Source organism: Oncorhynchus clarkii, chromosome 4 (genome assembly GCF_045791955.1).
Source record: "Oncorhynchus clarkii lewisi isolate Uvic-CL-2024 chromosome 4, UVic_Ocla_1.0, whole genome shotgun sequence".
In the NCBI taxonomy this organism is placed as follows: domain Eukaryota; kingdom Metazoa; phylum Chordata; class Actinopteri; order Salmoniformes; family Salmonidae; genus Oncorhynchus; species Oncorhynchus clarkii.
In genome coordinates this window covers 34,692,711-34,709,502 of record NC_092150.1, presented here as the reverse complement: position 1 = coordinate 34,709,502, position 16,792 = coordinate 34,692,711, and the positions used below count along the sequence as shown (strand labels likewise).

Genomic DNA, 16,792 nt, shown 5'->3' with positions numbered 1-16,792 from the left:
TCCAAACAGCAGACGTTTGTGGTACTACTGCTGGTGCTTCTGCTCCATCTGATCCTTCTTCTTCCTGTTGCTCTGGTGCATGAGCCAGCTGACTGCTGGGGATGTCCCTCCCTGCTGCTCAGGTTATTCTTTGAAGAGCATCATCAATCGCTCTGGCCTCACTGAAGTCTGACTTCATATACCTGGGGTCAAGTGCAGCAGTTTCTGATAGCACGTGATTATATTCCACTCTGTGGAACTTTCTGTTCATTGATGTATATAGGGTGTCCATCAACTCTGTCACATGTCCTGTGGTTACATTTGCTTCTCTCTGGCGGCTGGCTGTGATTCGCTGCAGACCCTTATACAGAAGTATCATTTTTGAGACTGTCACATAGCTGAAAAGAGAGAACAGTACGTTTATTAGTTCAGGTTTTGTCTACTGGAACTACATTATCATCTACTGCTCATATACATATATAATATTGGATTAAATAATGATGTAGTAATAACTGCTTACTGTACCTCTCTCCACTGATCTCCACAGTGACCTGTTCAAAGGGTTCCAGGACTCTGCACACCTCCTCCACCACCTCCCATTCTGCTTGGGTCAGAGCATCAACAGGTGCATTGACAATGGCAGAGGTGATGGCATCCTTGACTCAAGAAACCGCTTCAACATATAAAATGTTGAATTCCACCTTGTAGTGCAGTCTTGTTTAGGCCTCAGCTCAGGCATCCCTATCTGGCGTTGTGTAGACTTTAGTTTTTCAGCACCTACTGTGCTCCTGTGGAAGTATTCCACAGCTGCTTTCACTTTGTCCACAGTGGGCTTCATCACCTTCAGAGCATCTCTTTCAATCAGGTTGATTGTGTGGGCAAGACATAGATGATGGGTTATGTTAGCTGCATTGATGCTAACACAACAGCACTTTTCCATCGACTTTCCATTCTCTGGCCACTCTCAACAGTTCCTCTGCCAAGTTCTCTGAGGTGTGTCTGTGGCTGAACTCAAAGCAGTCCAGAAGTCAGCTAGACATCAAAAATCTTCAATGAAGTAACATGTAACTGACATGTAAGTAGAGGTTACCCTTGATGTCCAGCAGTCAGTAGTAAGGCAAACTGCAGGAGCTTTTTGGACTCTTTCCCGCACTGAAGCCCATGTGCCCTCGTACAGTTGTGGAATAAGTGACTTTGAAAGAGTTTTCCTGCTTGGAATTGTGTACATTGGATTTAGACTATTGCTATAATTTCTAAAAACCTCTGTCCTCCATGATCTAAAGTTACTTTAAATTGGTGGCAATCATTTTAACCAATGCAATAACAATTTGGCCTTGTTTTGCTACAGACATAGACTTTGGCATAAACTGGTCCATAGAAGACTGCGTTGCTGTGGGTCGCGGAGTAGGCCTACTTGACTGAGTGGATAGGTGCTGGCTCCACCACTATCACTAGCAGGCCCGCTAGTTTCTCAAAGCTCCGCAACCGCTAGCTTCACAGTTGGGTGCACAGTTCCCATATGATGGTGTAGGTTGTGCATAGAACCGGCTTCATATGAGATTTTGTTTTGGCAAATTCTACACTGTGCTCTAACATTGTCTACATTATTAAAATGCATCCAATGCTACTGTGCTTCCGACTCATTTTCCAGCTGTTGTTTTCACAGCTGTCCTTCCTCTCTCTCCTCGGCTGCTAAGTGTGTGACTGTGAGTGAGTTGTCTCGGCCCTCACGGATCTTTGGTTCATTGGTTGACACTGTGTGTCTGATTGACAGGAACTACAGCTGAGGCTGTTAGCCTGAGCAGACAGTCAGAACAAATGTGTGTGCGCTTGAGCATTTTTTTTGTTGTTCTTTGAATTGGTTCATTCTATTTATTTAGATCTTTTGATTATTCATATCTTAATTTTTTATTTATTTTTATAAATAGATTTGACTATTCTGATATGCGAGGCGGATCAAAAAGTTCTCTCTTAGAGCCGACTCATTTGTGAACGACCCATCACTAGCATAAACGTGAAACACCAAATAATCATAAATATACTGTAATATACAAGTACCTAGCAGACAACCAGTTAGCACTAATGCAAAGTAATTAGAGTAAAATACTAAAATACCAACATGATTACAGTAGCATTTACATTCTTACAGTATTGTACCATGTCATTGCTCTGTATGTTGCAGTAATTTACTGGACACTGGTGGCAAATTACTGTGAATATAACAGTAATTTACTCTGAACTAGCCAGAGACTGGCAAAGATTCATCCTAAAGGTATCTTATTACAAATATAGGATATTTTGAAGACCAACGTATCCTTAACTACAACAGCATTCCCAGTAATGGTTCCAGAAATCTTACTTGTTAAGCCTATGATGTTTTTGATCAACCTTACGTGAATGCACTGACTGTAAATCACTCTGGACAAGCACGTCTGCTAAATTACCAATATGTAAATGTAAAAAAAATGCATTTGCAAAGCACATTGCGGGGTGTTATTCTAATAAGCTCCGCCCTCAAACTATTTGTATATTGATCAAATTTGCTCTTGTTTTTGGGCAGTGGTCCTTAGAATAATACCTAGCAGTGTGCTTTACAAGTGTTATTTTTTACATTTACATTTTGGTCATATACAGTAGGAAACACTCTTATCCAGAGCGACTTAGTCAGTGTATTAAACTAAGGTAAACAAAAATACACCACAGTCATAGCAAGTAAAAAGATTGTTACCGTTACCAAGAATGTTGTAGTTAAGCAGGCTACATGCAAGTATGTATTTGTTATAGAAAATATGGAATACATGTGTGGTAATTAAACTGTTGAAAAATAGGCTATATGAATTGTAGTCCAGGCCAGTGAAATACAAATGACAAAATAAGTATTGAAATCCCTTATCAAATACAACATAAATACTGCCCAGCTTTGGCACTAACTACTTGCACTGTAAATTTGCCATAGTTTTACTAACCACTATGCTTAAAGTAATGCACTGTAAATTCTAGAAATACAGCATGTTACTGTAGTCAGGTGTTCCAGTAATATGCTGTAAATTTGTGTTAGTGAAGGTCCTGTAAATATACAGTAACCTGCCACCCAAGCGCCTTTGTCTTGCTGACTTTGAGGGAGAGGTTGTTGTCCTGGCACCACACTGCCAGGTGACTGATTTCCTCCCTTTTGGATGTCTTATCGTCATCGGTGATAAGGCCAACCACCGTTGTTTCGTCAGCAAACTTAATGGTGGCGTTTGAGTCATTCACGACAACGCAGTTGTCAGTAAACCTGAGCTTAGTGATGAGCTTGGAGGGTACTATGGTGTTGAATGCTGAGCTGTAGTCAATGAACATCATTTTCACTTAAGTTTTCCTCTTGTCCAGGTGGGAGAGGGCAGTGTGATAGAGATTGTGTCATTTGTGGATTTGTTGGGGCGGTGTGCGAATTGGAGTGGGTCCAGGGTGTCTGGGATGATGGTATTGATGTGAGCAATGCCCTTCAAAGCATTTCATGGCCACAGATGTGAGTGCTATGGGGCGGTATTTATTTAGACAGGTAACCTTGGCATTCTTGGGCACAGGGACTATGGTGGTCTGCTTGAAATATATATATGTCCTGGTAATTCGTCTGGCCACGCATCCTTGTGAATGTTAACTTGTTTTAAAGGTCTTACATAGGCTACAGAGAGCGAGATCACGCAGTCGTCCAGAACAGCTGGTGCTCTCATAGATAATTTGTTTTAATATTATGTTTCTGCATGCACATTGATTGATTAATTTATCTTGCACTACACGAAGATAACATACATTTTTCTAAACGAATCCAATCTGTGTAAGAGGTTGGATTTATTTAATGCGTTATTGAGATGGTTGTTCCAGTTTAGATTGTTAAATGAGACTGCCTTAACCATCTTCTCTACCTTTTCTGCAGCTGCGTGTTATTAAAAGTTCCTATTGTTGGCTATCTTGGCTGGATTCCAATAGGAATTATATAACGCTTTGCAAACCAGTAGAGGTGGGAAACCGAGGTGTTCTGAATGCTTCCTCACTTTTTACTCTGAGATTCTTTATCTGATCACAATGCCCATTGGTGCCATCTGCTGGTCAGCAATAAATAGCTGAATTTTTTTGTTGTTCTCTCCACTGTTTTCATCACATCTCCATTGCACAGCAGTAAAAAGTTAGCTTTAGTAGCCTATAATCAGTTGTTTACTATTTTTCAAAATGCCTATGGCATTACTTATGCTGCTTAATTTAAGACAAAAGCTTATACTATACTAAATAAAACAAATTATTTGAACATCATTGCAGAAAGTATGGTTTAAGAACAACTTACACACACAAAACCCAGGAAAGAGATTGTCCAGGAAAGACTGAATTACGAAGAAGAAAGGTACAAGAACTAAAAAATCAACTGGCAGCGCAGCAGTCGATTTTCACAAGGCCTGGGACCAAAGGGAAGGCGGCAACCGTGGCCTCTTATCGTGTGAGTCGCTTGACTACTAAGCATAAAACGTTGTTCAAAGATGGAAAGATGATCAAGGAAGCATTTCCAACTGCCTTTTTGTAAGCTTGTCTCCATTACTACCGATGGGGCACCCGCTATGGTAGGCCGCATTAGTGGGTTCGTTGCATTGTGCGAACGATATGATTCTTTCCCCGACTTTCTTAGTTGTCACTGCGTAATTCATCAGCAAGCTTTCCGGAATTCCGAACAAATTGATACATGAAAAATGGAGCTGCAATGGCTAGAAAGCCAGTGACGCCGAACGCCGCCCGAACAAGGAAAGGAGCCGACTTCGGCGGAAGTCCACCCAATGCCAAAAGTCACACAATGGTAGAAAATTAAGTAATTTGCACTTATTTGTGGAAAACATGTTATTTGTCCACATTATATTTGGGCATCAAATAGGTATCATAGCAGCAGGTCCATACTCAGTGGTGTGTTGCATTTCATACATTTTGTGGGTTGGTTTCGATTTAGAGACTGTAGACCTCATCAGGCTGGCAAATGAAAAAGTAGATTGGGCATACCTGCCTTACAGTTTTAGAACAACACCCCAAAATGAGTTACTGTAACACCACAGGTGTTATTTCCCTAACACTGAGAAAGTGTAACAGCATCAGCAAGTGTTCATTTATGGGGTTTTACACCACCCATGGTGTTTAAGGACTCAACACTCTTGGGGTGTTAACTTTTCGAAGTGTTGATAAACTAAGGTTAACACTATTTGAGATGGTCCAATATATTTTCTATGGAAGTGTTACATTTAACACTGTGGTTGTTAAAATTCTGATCACAAATTGTCTGTGACTGAGTCTGACATGTTCCAAAAACATGTCTAGAGCCTCATCTTATCCAATTTATTTGATTGATTTTAGCACTGTGACAAGTCGTCAGTCAATGACAAAGTTATTATTATATTATAACAAAGTCTGTCAGCTGTGGTGTGTGTGTGCACGTGTGTGTGTGAAGTATGGGTTGGCTTTAAATATAGTGCTGTGCTCAGTAATCTGCTGAATCTCCTCAGAGAGACAGACCCAGCATCTGTCTAGCCTGACCTAAATCCTCCTCTTCTCTCCTCCACCCTCCATAATCCCTCTTTTTTCTCCTCTACCCTTACTCTCTTGCTCCCTCTATCTCTCTCATTCTATATATCTCATTCCCCCTATTTTTCTCTCTCCTGACAATTTTTTTCCCTTTTTCTCTCTCTTTCCCCTACCTCTTTCGCCTTTTCCCTTTTTGTCTCCTCTTCTTTATCTCCTTTACTCCCTCCTTTTACCTTTTATCTCTCTCCCCTTTCTCTCTCATTATTTATTTATCTCCCTCCACAGGGTCTGAAGGCAGCTGATAATGACCCGACAGCGCCTCCCTACGACAGTCTTCTGGTGTTTGACTATGAGGGCAGTGGCTCCACCGCTGGCTCCCTCAGCTCCCTTCACTCCTCCTCTTCCGGCGAAGACCAGGACTACGACTACCTCAGCGACTGGGGCCCGCGCTTCCGCAAGCTGGCAGACCTCTATGGTGGAGGGGACAACTAGGACTAGCTCCGTGCTGGGGGGAATTGGCAAGGGTTGGGTGGGATGGGGGAGGGAACATGAGTGGCACTTTTTTATCATGGGACAGGGAAGGAGTGCTGGTTGTAAAGAGACTTCTATTTTGGCTGACTTGAACAGAGGACAGAAACAAAGTGGAGTATGTTGGTGTGGCAAATGCTAGCCTAACCTGCTAGCATACAGGATAACTGAGCCTAGTGGATTGTTCCCCATATGCTTAGGATAGCTAAAACTCAGAGGAGAATATGGTGACTGCTTGCCTAGCCTGCTAGCATGCAGGCTAACTGAGGTTAGATTGGAGTTTTAGCCTACATGCTAAGGGTCGCTAACAGCTCGAGTACATTTCTGTGGCAACTGCTAGCCTAGCCAGTTAGCATACAGGTTAACTGAGGCTAGCGGAGTGTTAGCCCACACGCTCAGAGGAGAACATTGGAAGTAAACCGACCGTTGGTACTTTGACAGGTAGTTAATGGCGAATGAGAGAGTCTGGGTGGTCGCTCAGCAGTTAACGATGTTAAAGACGCTTAGTTACACTTGAATCTCACAGTACAGAAGCACTGGGGTGAAAACGTGCCTTGTTGTACATTATTTTGATTCTGTTTTCGTTTTTTGTTCTTCATGACTTTCAAGGTCCTGACTCTAGCAGGGATTTTCGTCTGTAAGAGAGCGGATGTTTAAAATGAGGAACGCATGCTTCACCACGTGTGTTTGATGTGTGAAATAAAGTGTTGTTCAGGTTACACCTCACTGCCAGAGTGTGTAAGTCATCTTCGTTGCCATGGAGACACACAGGATGAACACTCCCCATTGCTGGATCGAGAGCATTGAGAGATGACATGTACAGTAAATGCTAAAATACTAGATAGTTTCCCTGTTTTTCTTTGTTTTGTTTTAAGCTTTTTTCACATTGTAAGTTTTTGCTAAGTAAAGTCACCAGTCCTACATTTTGTAGTAGACATATTGTTTAGTTACTCTGAGGTTTGGTCGGTGGAGACGACCAAAACCAGAGTGGGGTCAATTCCACTTGAATTCAGTCAATTCAGGAAGTAAACTGCAATTCCAATTCCAAATTTTTAACTGTAATTGTAATTTCAGTTTACTTCCTGAATTGATTAAATTCCAAAGGAATTTACTCCAACTCTGACTAAACCAAGATGACAATGATGATGAAGGTGTTAATTCTGTCCGTTCATCTGCCTTAGTGTTCATCTGGTACTCTTCTCTGATTGGCTACTCACTGTAAACACAAATATGTACAGATTGTATTTTATTTTTGGTTGTTGTTCTTTTTTGAGCGTGGTCTCTGAAAGTAATGCTACTATCCAGAACGTTGTATATGTATAATTTGGATTACAGATTAAAAATGTTTTGCATGTTTTTATCTTTTCATTATACAAAAAGGTATTTTCCAAATTTTTACGCACACACACACACACACACACCCTTTATTCCCAACTCAGGGATTCCAGCTCCTTTTCAGGGTTATATTTTCTCCCTCTCTCCTCTCCGTTCTTCCATCTCTATTATAGACATTAGTGTGGTGAGGATAGTGGAAGGGGCGTGGGCTGTTAATATGTATCTGTGGTTTGGAGTTTAGGTTGCTAATGCCTTAGGCAGCATACAAACCACCACGCTACCTCCATCCTACTCCTCCACCTCACTGCGTGCGTGCGTATGTACGGAGTCCTCTGTGGGCAGTTCTTCAGTCCGGTATCTGTTGATCAATCAATGTCATCTTCAACCAGCTACTGGCAAGTCCTATTTTTAAACTACACAATATATCTATCTCATCCCTCTTTCCCATCCCTATTCTCTTTTCCTATTCTGCTTTTCTCATTCCTATATTAACACCCCCCCACCACCACACACACAGACATCTATCTTTACATTATTTCACTCTTCCAAGGGCCTTTATCTACAAATACACACAAGGCCTTTAATCAATCAACACCAGTAACTGGTGTTGAATGCAACTCCCCAACGGGCGAGGCAAAAGTTAAGTCATGCGTCCTCCGAAACATGGCCCGACAAACCGCGTTTCTTCACACCCGCTCACTTTACCCGGAAGCCAGCCGCACCAATGTGTCAGAGGAAACACCGTTCAACTGACAGCTAGGTCAGCCTGCAGGCACCCGGCCAGCCACAAGGAGTCGCTAGAGCGCGATGAGCCAAGTAACGCCCCCACCGGCCAAACCCTACCCAAATGACGCTGGGCCAATTGTGCGCCGCCCAATGGGACTCCCGGTCACGGCCGTTTGTGACACAGCCTGGGATCGAAACTGGGTCTGTAGGGACGCCTCTAGCTAGCACTGCGATGCAGTGTCTTAGACTGCTGTGCCACTCGGGAGGAATATGTTTTATTTTTTAATTGCACCTAGTTTATTATCTAAACATTGATTTCCCAATTAACTGAATGGTGGGGGTGTGTATATAATAGTCTTATATAAACACCACATGCTGGCCTACTGTACACACACACAGACACACTCTTTCTCTCTCACACACACACACGCACACTGTAATTCCCAGTTTGTTATTCTGTGTGTGTTTGTCCTCTAATTCTCCCAGTGGGGATGCCTGAGCTGTAGCGTACTGTGGAAGGTTTAAATCTTCTCCTTTCTTTCTCTTCTTCCTTTGTTTTAAATCCAACATGAAACGCATTGTGGTTTCACACTGGTTTCACTCTCCAGTGTGGCATCCATTAACTCCCTCAAGGGCATGTCAGCTACTGTATATCTTTACTCTACAGCCTGCCGGAGACAGAGAAGAAAGAGGGGAGAAGAAAGAGGGGGAGACAGAGAAAAAAATGAAAGGATGCTGTTTGAATAAAACAGAGTTGAAAGAATTATTTCCAACTGAAACGAGGAGGGCAATATGTTCAACCAACACCACTTTATTACCTCGATGCACTCACTACCTGAATACAGAAAGAAATGACAAAGACAGAGCGTTTTATGACTTAATTGGTAGGAGGAGCTTATCATCATTCCCCTTTGGTTCGTAGCAGACTATTGGCAGTTACAAAGTATAACAGAAATGACAAGTAATACCCCTCCCTCTGTCCCTCAAATGTGATCATGGGTTCTACTATGGCCAAGTGTCACAGACAAGGTGCACCTTGCTTTCTTTCCCCTTCATTAGTATGTTCTTAGGTGACAGTTTCTTAACAGTAAGTCCATATACAGTGCATTCAGAAAGTATGCATATCCCTTGACTTATTCCACAGTTTGTTGGGTTACAGCCTGAATTAAAATGACATGAAATCTATATTTTTCTCTCACCCATCTACACACGATACTCCATAAAGACAAAGTGGAAACATGTTTTTATATATGTTTGTACATTTGTAAAAAATGTAACACAAAAATATGTAATTTACACAGGTATTCACAACCCTGAGTCAATACTTTGTAGAAGCACCTTTTGCAGTGATTACAGCGGTGAGTCTTTCTGGGTAAGTCTCTAAGAACTTTCCAGTCCTGGATTTTGCAATATTTGCCAATTATTCTTTTAAAAATTCTTCAACCATACATTTTCAAGTAGATTTAAGTCAAAACTGTAACTCGGCCACTCAGGAACATTCACTGTCTTCTTTATTTTATTTTAGGGGTACCTCAACTTTAATATTGCAGATATATTGTGGCTTCCATCAATGTAATTGTCTGAATCATTTCCCATCCCCCATATATTTTTTTTATAAATATATATACATCAAATATATACTGTAAATGTATTATTTTCCCCTAACCCTACCATCCCTTCCCTAATTGGAGTAAACTAATGGAAAACAACTCTTAGGCCTTTACCTCCAGCTTATACAAACTATACTGTATATATTTTACAGACATAGTATATTTTACAATAACCATATTTTGTTTGTTTTTATTCCCATCCTTCAACTCCACTCAACCCCTCCCATCTATCTCTGAACAGCATTCATTTCTATTTGTCACATATTTTTCAACTGTGCAGTGATATTTCACTGTCTTCTTGATAAACCACTCCAGTGTAGATTTGGCCTTGTGTTTTTCCAAAACCAAGTTTACAATGTTAGCTTCCTGCACCCCGGTGAACATTTGGCCCCTTCCTCTATCATGGTTGCGTCTCTCAGTCCTTTAGAAAAACAAAAAAACTAAAATATAGGGCTTGGACAATGCAGACTAAAGATATTTCTCCCACAGTAGAGTAAAATCTACAGGAAATTTGTGCAGTTAGTGTATGACATCAGCCATTCATGAAGTAAACAGGTGTCACCCAACTGATACACTATGACATGGGGTGTACTACATAGTGTGAAAGAAATGTTGGTTACATACCTGTACTCCAGTCTAGATGTCCGTATGACACAGGCGACAGTAAAACAGCTCAAGTTGGGCTGTACTCTCTGTCCAGCCTCTCGCATTGTCAGCCCATGGTTGATGACATGATCAACTAAGGTTGTTCTGATTTAAATTGAAAGATGTTGTCTTCTTTGGCCATGAACTCCTCTAGCAGCTCTACCCATACCTCTCACTCTTCCTCTCATTCTCATTCTCACCCTCCCTCTTCCTCTTCCTCTCTCTGCAACGGCCTCCATTGTTGTTGTAAAACAAAAGGTGCTCACCTGTGGTCTTTTCTTAGTGCTTACTTCCTGATTGAAGTGGTAACAATTAACCATTGAGGTGTTTGGCCAGGTGGCACATGTATTGGCCAATTAGCTCATGTAGTGTAATTTTGAATGGCAGTGTTTTGAAATGGCAAATATGTGACTTTATGTCAGATTGTTGTGTCTTATGCAGAGAACCGTGTGCAGTGCATTTAAAAAGTGCCATTTTGAATTGCAAAATGTGTGTAAAGCAGAAAATGTGTTTAGACATTTGGAGACTTGAGAAGAGGTTTTGCTCTCTGTGTGTCAGTTTAAATAATTGTGCTGTGCATGTCATTTTAGTGTTTTAGCAATTGGAAAAAACTGTAAATCAATTTTGAGTGGTTGTGTTCAATCAATGACATATGTTCTCTATTTGTATTTGATTGTTGCCACTTGTGTTTACCAGTATGGATGACATGTGCATTAGAGTCCAGAATGTGTTTTGAGAATGAGAATGTGTTTAGAGTTTTGCTGAAAGGTCTAAGTGAGATCTGCAAATTGTGTTTTACCATGTGAAATGGTTTAAGGTATTGACAACATAAGGCATAATTAGCTAAATGAGTCCAGGCAACTGAGAACTTTGTTCAGCCAATGGGTTTTAGTGTTTTAGCAATTGAGAAAAACTGTAATTTGTACAAATTTTGAAAAACACAATTCCACTTTTACATTATGGGGAATTGTGTGTGTAGGTCCGTGACCAAAAATCACAGTTTAAAACATTTTAAAGTCAGACTGTAAATAATAAATAAATACATGTGGAAAAAGCCAAAGGGTGTGAATACAACACTTAGTACATGTATATGCATTAAGTGTACTCAAGCAGCCCTCAGGGACGGAAGGCCTACTGTATTTGTGAGTGTGGTTGTGTGTGCCTACTTGTGTGTGAGTGTTTGTGTGTAAGCGTGCATGTCCCTAGGATGAATATTTGACCCATGCCACATCCCTTGCTCCCTCACAGCGTACGTGTATATTGCTGGAAGGCACACACACAAACACACGCAGCAGGTATGCTGGCAGGTAGGAGCGTTGGGCCATTAACGGAAAGGTTGCTGGATCAAATCCTTGAGCTGAAAAGGTAAAAATCTGTCGTTCTGCCCCTGAGCAAGGCAGTTAAACCACTGTTCCCCGGTCGCCGAAAACGTTGATGTCGATTAAAGCAGCCCTCCGCACCTCTCTGATTCAACCCTCTTAGGCCTTACTCCCCCTATCTGAGATATCTACTGCAGCCATCATCTTTCACATACAACACCAGTTCTGCCAGTCACATTCTGTTAAAGGTCCCCACACATCCTTGGGTCGCTCGTCTTTTCAGTTCGCTGCAGCTAGCGACTGGAACGAGCTGCAACAAACACTCAAACTAGACAGTTTTATCTCAATCTCTTCATTCAAATACTCAATCATTGACAGTTGTGGTTGCTTTGCATGATGTATTGTTGTCTGTGCCCAATAATATTTGTACACTGTTTTGTGCCGCTACCATGTTGTGTTGCTATCATGTTGTTGTCGTGATGTGTTGCTACCATGCTGTGTTGTCATGTGTTGCTGCCATGCTATGTTGTTGTCTTAGGTCTCTCTTTATGTAGTGTTGTGTTGTCTCTCTTGTCGTGATGTGTGTTTTGTCCTATATTTTTATTTAATGTATTTTTTATTTTTAATCCCCTGCCCCTGCAGGAGGCCATTTGCCTTTTGGTAGGCTATCATTGTAAATAAGAATTTGTACTTAACTGATTTGTACATCTGACTAGGTATCCCCCTTTCCCACACACACACACAAGCATGTACAGTCAGGTCCAAAATGATTGGCACGCTTGATAAAAATTGGCAAAAAGACTGTATAAAATAAATAATATAAATACTGAGCCTTATTGTATGCTCAAAAATAATTGGGAAATTATATTATTTTATACCAATACAATTGCTCAGAGAATAGATTTTGTTTCACCTGTAATATTTTTTTCTCTCAAAAAGATAGGGGTCAAAATTATTGGCACCCCTGTTTTCAATACCTCAATTTGTGAGAATAATGGCACTGAGCCTTTTTCAAAAACTTTTTGTGAGATGGGAGAACACATTGGGGGGATCATAGACCATTCTTCCATACATAATCTGGAGACTGATATGACCATTGCAAAATGTTGATTTTGTGGTCAATTAACAATTTCTTTGTTGATTTTGATGTGTGCTTAGGGTTATTGTCTTGCTGGAAGATACACTTGTGGCCAACTTTCAGCCTCCTGGCAGAGGCAACCAGGTTTTTGGCAAAAAATGTCCTGGTACTGGGTAAAGTTCATGATGCTGTTGACCTTAACAATGGCCCCAGGACAAGTGGAAGCAAAATATCCCCATAACATCAAAGCTCCACCAGAATATTAAATTTTTCTGCTTATACGTCTTTCTTTCGACACAAAACCCACCACTGGCATGCATGGCCAAAGAGTTCTATTTTCATGTCATCCAACTTTAATGGCATTGGCACTTGGATTGGAACCAGTGCTACAGTATGGTCAGATGACATGAAAATACTGCGCTTCTACAGTTTCCAGATAACAGTTGTTTTCAACTAAGGATTTTGTGGCTGATTGTGGTAAAACAGTAATTATGCTCATAGATTATGCACGTATGAACTACACATCCAGCCCAAAACAGAAGGCTTAAAAAATACTTACTAGTCACCAAAGTTTCAGCGCATGGTCACTTTACCCAGTACCGGGACATTTTATCCCAAAACCTGGTTGCCTCTGAAACTTGGCCGCAAGTGGATCTTCCAGCAAGACAATAACTCCAAGCACACATCAAAATCTGTAAAGAAATGGGTTATTGACAACAAAATCAAAAAATGTCAATGGCGATTTCAGTCTCTGGACTTGAAGAGGGCAGTCGATAAGTGCAGACGGAGGATATCAAGGATCTGACAAGATTTTGTATGGAGGAATGGTCTAAGATCAGTCACAAAGTGTTCTCCAATCTCATAAAACCTTTTTGAAAAAGGCTCAGTGTCATTAAAAAAATTCTTTTTGAGAATAAAAAAAAAATTGTTAATCAAAATCTATTTTTCTGAGCAAGTGCCTGTTTATTTTTGCATTGTAGAATCTGTCACAAGATGGGTAAAAGTAATGTACAACAATAATATATGTAAAATAAGAAATAACCGTTACATCTCTGAGAACTTTGAATTGTTCAGAGGCATAAAACATGGTTGCCCTCTGTCACCATACTTATGTAATATGGCCATTGAACTGTTAGCTATAAAAAATCATATCTAATGATAAAATGTGAATATTTCTAGATTAATGGCCTAAAAATGAATGGATTAGAGACAAAAGTATCAAGGAACGCTGATGATTCATCATCAGAGTCCTTAATATTCAACCTTGAAGAGCCTTATTGAGGACCTGAATGATTACTCCAGTTTCTCTGGACAAAATCCAACTGTAATAAGTGTACTGTACTCTAAAAGATCAACTTGAAATTGCCATGTGGTCTCCCGATTAAATGAGTTGATGTGTTCGGTGTTCATATTCTGGAAAGGTTGAGCGATCTTACAACTATTAACTTTGATTGAAAACTTAGCAAAATAGATAGGGTCTTGAAACCGTGGAGAAAGAAACACTTGTCCATCTATGGGAAAATTACCCTGATTAATTCTCCAGTGATATTGCATTTGCTCTACCGACTCCAGGATAAACCTTTTTCAAATCATGGAAGAATCAATTATTAAAAATGTTTTTAAATGGCAAACCAGATAAAGTCAAATGGGCATATTTATTTAATAACCATATATTTGGAGGGCTAAAACTATTCAATATTAAGGTATTAAACCTCTCTCTTAAATCCTCCATTACACCGAAATTATATCTAAAACTGGATTCCAGCAGGAATATCCAATGTTCAAAATGGGTATTTTTGCTGTTATTCAGATTAAACCAACAATTTCCGGTAGATTGACTATGGATCCCAGTCCTTAAATGAAGCCACACAGAGTTGGTTACAATTCCAATTTCATCCTCCAGGAGAGGCAGAACAAATATTACAGCAAATAATATGGCTAAACTCCAATGTACTGCTAGAGGAAATACACCATTTTGTGGAACATTTTTATAGGGAAGGTATCATGTTTGTGAATGACATTGTAAATAATGACAGTAAAATTATGTCAAACAAGCAATTATCAAAGGTGTATGGAGATGTATGCTCGATACAAAAGTATAACGAACTCATCGCAGCTTTGCCACAAGAATGGAAGAGGCAATTGCTCAAAATATAACATTTTTTGTTAGATCTTCTAACGCAAGTGGGACGGGTCTGGCTTTGTGACAATGATTTGACAGGTCCAGCGTAGTTATACATCCGACACCGCCAAAACATCAGCTATGCGGGTGTCAGCTAACACTGGTCAATGCTCGATCTAATTGAATCTAGGCCCAATGCTGTTTCCCAAATGGCACCCTATGGACCGTGGCCAAAAGTAGGGAATAGGTTGCAATTTGGGAGATTCGTGTAAAGTGGTATAGTAAACGTATAATAACTCTATTCCCTACTTCTGAGCTAGCCTGTTGATGGCCCCTAGACAGCAGCACTGTGTGTATGTGTGCGTGCGTGCATGTGTGTATGTATGCGTGTGTGTTTGTGTGTGTGTGTGTGTAGCATCCATATGTGTAAGGGCACCTAAAAGCTAACTGGAAGATGTTCATGTACCTGTGTGAGCGGGCGGGACAAAAGTTATCAATGGAGGGGTCCGTGGATGAATGCGCTGAGGCAGTAACGTCTATAATTATATCAGCTGCAGATGTGACTGTTCCAGTGTGTTCGGGGGGGAGGAAGACGGCAGGTGGTGTCGTGGTGGTCAGATGACTGCTCAGGTGGTGCGGGAAAGGGGATATAGCTCAACGGGTACTTAAGAATTGCTTGACAGAAAGGAATTTCATGGAGCAGCGGTTCATAGATGTGAGTACCTGTATGATGAGAGCGAAGAGGAGACAGGGAAAAGTTAAAGGAGCATGGAGATGTTTTAAAGAGAAAAGGGGAGTCAGGAGAAGCTATGGATGCAGAGTTCTCTATGTTTGAGATGACAAGGGTGTTGGAGGCTGTGGGTGGACTGCTCCTGGAGAAGATAGGGTGTGTTATGTGATGTTTAAGCATGCACCGGAGAGTGTGTTGGAAGCAGTCTTAGGGTTGTATAATAAGTTATGGATGATTGGGGTGATACCTGCTGGGTGGAAACGTGCAGAGGTGCTGCCGTTTGTAAAACCAGGTAAAGATCCCACTAAGGCGGGCAGTTATAGGCCTATCGTGCTGGCATCCAACATGTGTAAATTGATTGAAAAGATGATAGTGAGAAGGATGATGTACCTGTATCTCTTGGAAGATTGGGGTTTGATGAGCGTAGCACAGAGTGGGTTCAGGAGAAGGAGGTTTGCCATGGACGCCATGGTGACAGTTAGTACAGAGATAGCCAAGGCCCAGACAATAAAAGAGGTGATGATTGTTGTGTATTTTGACATTGAGAAAGCTTACAATAATGTGGAAAGAAGGGTGGATGATCAAGTTGAGTGCATTTAGCATTGTGGGACATCTGTATATCTGAATCATGGACTATATGAGTCATACAGGTGTGGGTGGGGTCAGAATTGTCAGTGGGTTTTGAAATGGACAATGGTACTCCTCAGGGGGTGTGGTCAGTCCAGTGTTGTTCACCCTGATGATAGATTACATACCGTATTTAAGGAGGTGGGACAGGCAGGGGGTGTGGTCTTGTGTGCTGATGATGGGGCTGTATGGAAGAGAAGTGGGAAATATGTGATGAGGAAGATGCAAGGAGCTGTGGGAGTTGTGGAAGATTGGTCTCTAACATGGGGGTTTAGGATGTCTGTGGCCAAGTCCTGCTTTACGGTGTATTCAAGGAGGAAGGTTAAAGATGTTATGCTGCAAATACATATAGGTAGGGAGTCAGTTTAAGTATTTAGGTATGTGGTTTGATGACAGGCATACCTGGAAGAGACATGTTGAGTATATTGAAATGAAGTGTAGGAAGGTGCTGAACCTCATGGGCAGTGGCAGTGGCAGTGGCAGTGGCAGGATATGATTGAAGGTCAGATCAACAAACACTGTATATGTATCAGGCATTGATCAGGTCATATTTGG

General features: G+C 41.0%; 1 protein-coding gene across 1 annotated transcript in view; it reads left to right on the top strand.

Moving 5' to 3' along the window:
* The window catches only part of LOC139406752 (cadherin-2-like), a 73,318-nt gene extending 65,894 nt beyond the window's left edge, over positions 1–7,424 (top strand). Inside the window, exon 16 of the mRNA XM_071149748.1 lies at positions 5,803–7,424. Coding sequence (XP_071005849.1) covers positions 5,803–6,009 — 207 coding nt within the window. The 3' untranslated portion in view covers positions 6,010–7,424. The remainder of the gene's footprint in view (positions 1–5,802) is intronic.
* The last annotated feature ends 9,368 nt before the right edge of the window (positions 7,425–16,792 follow it).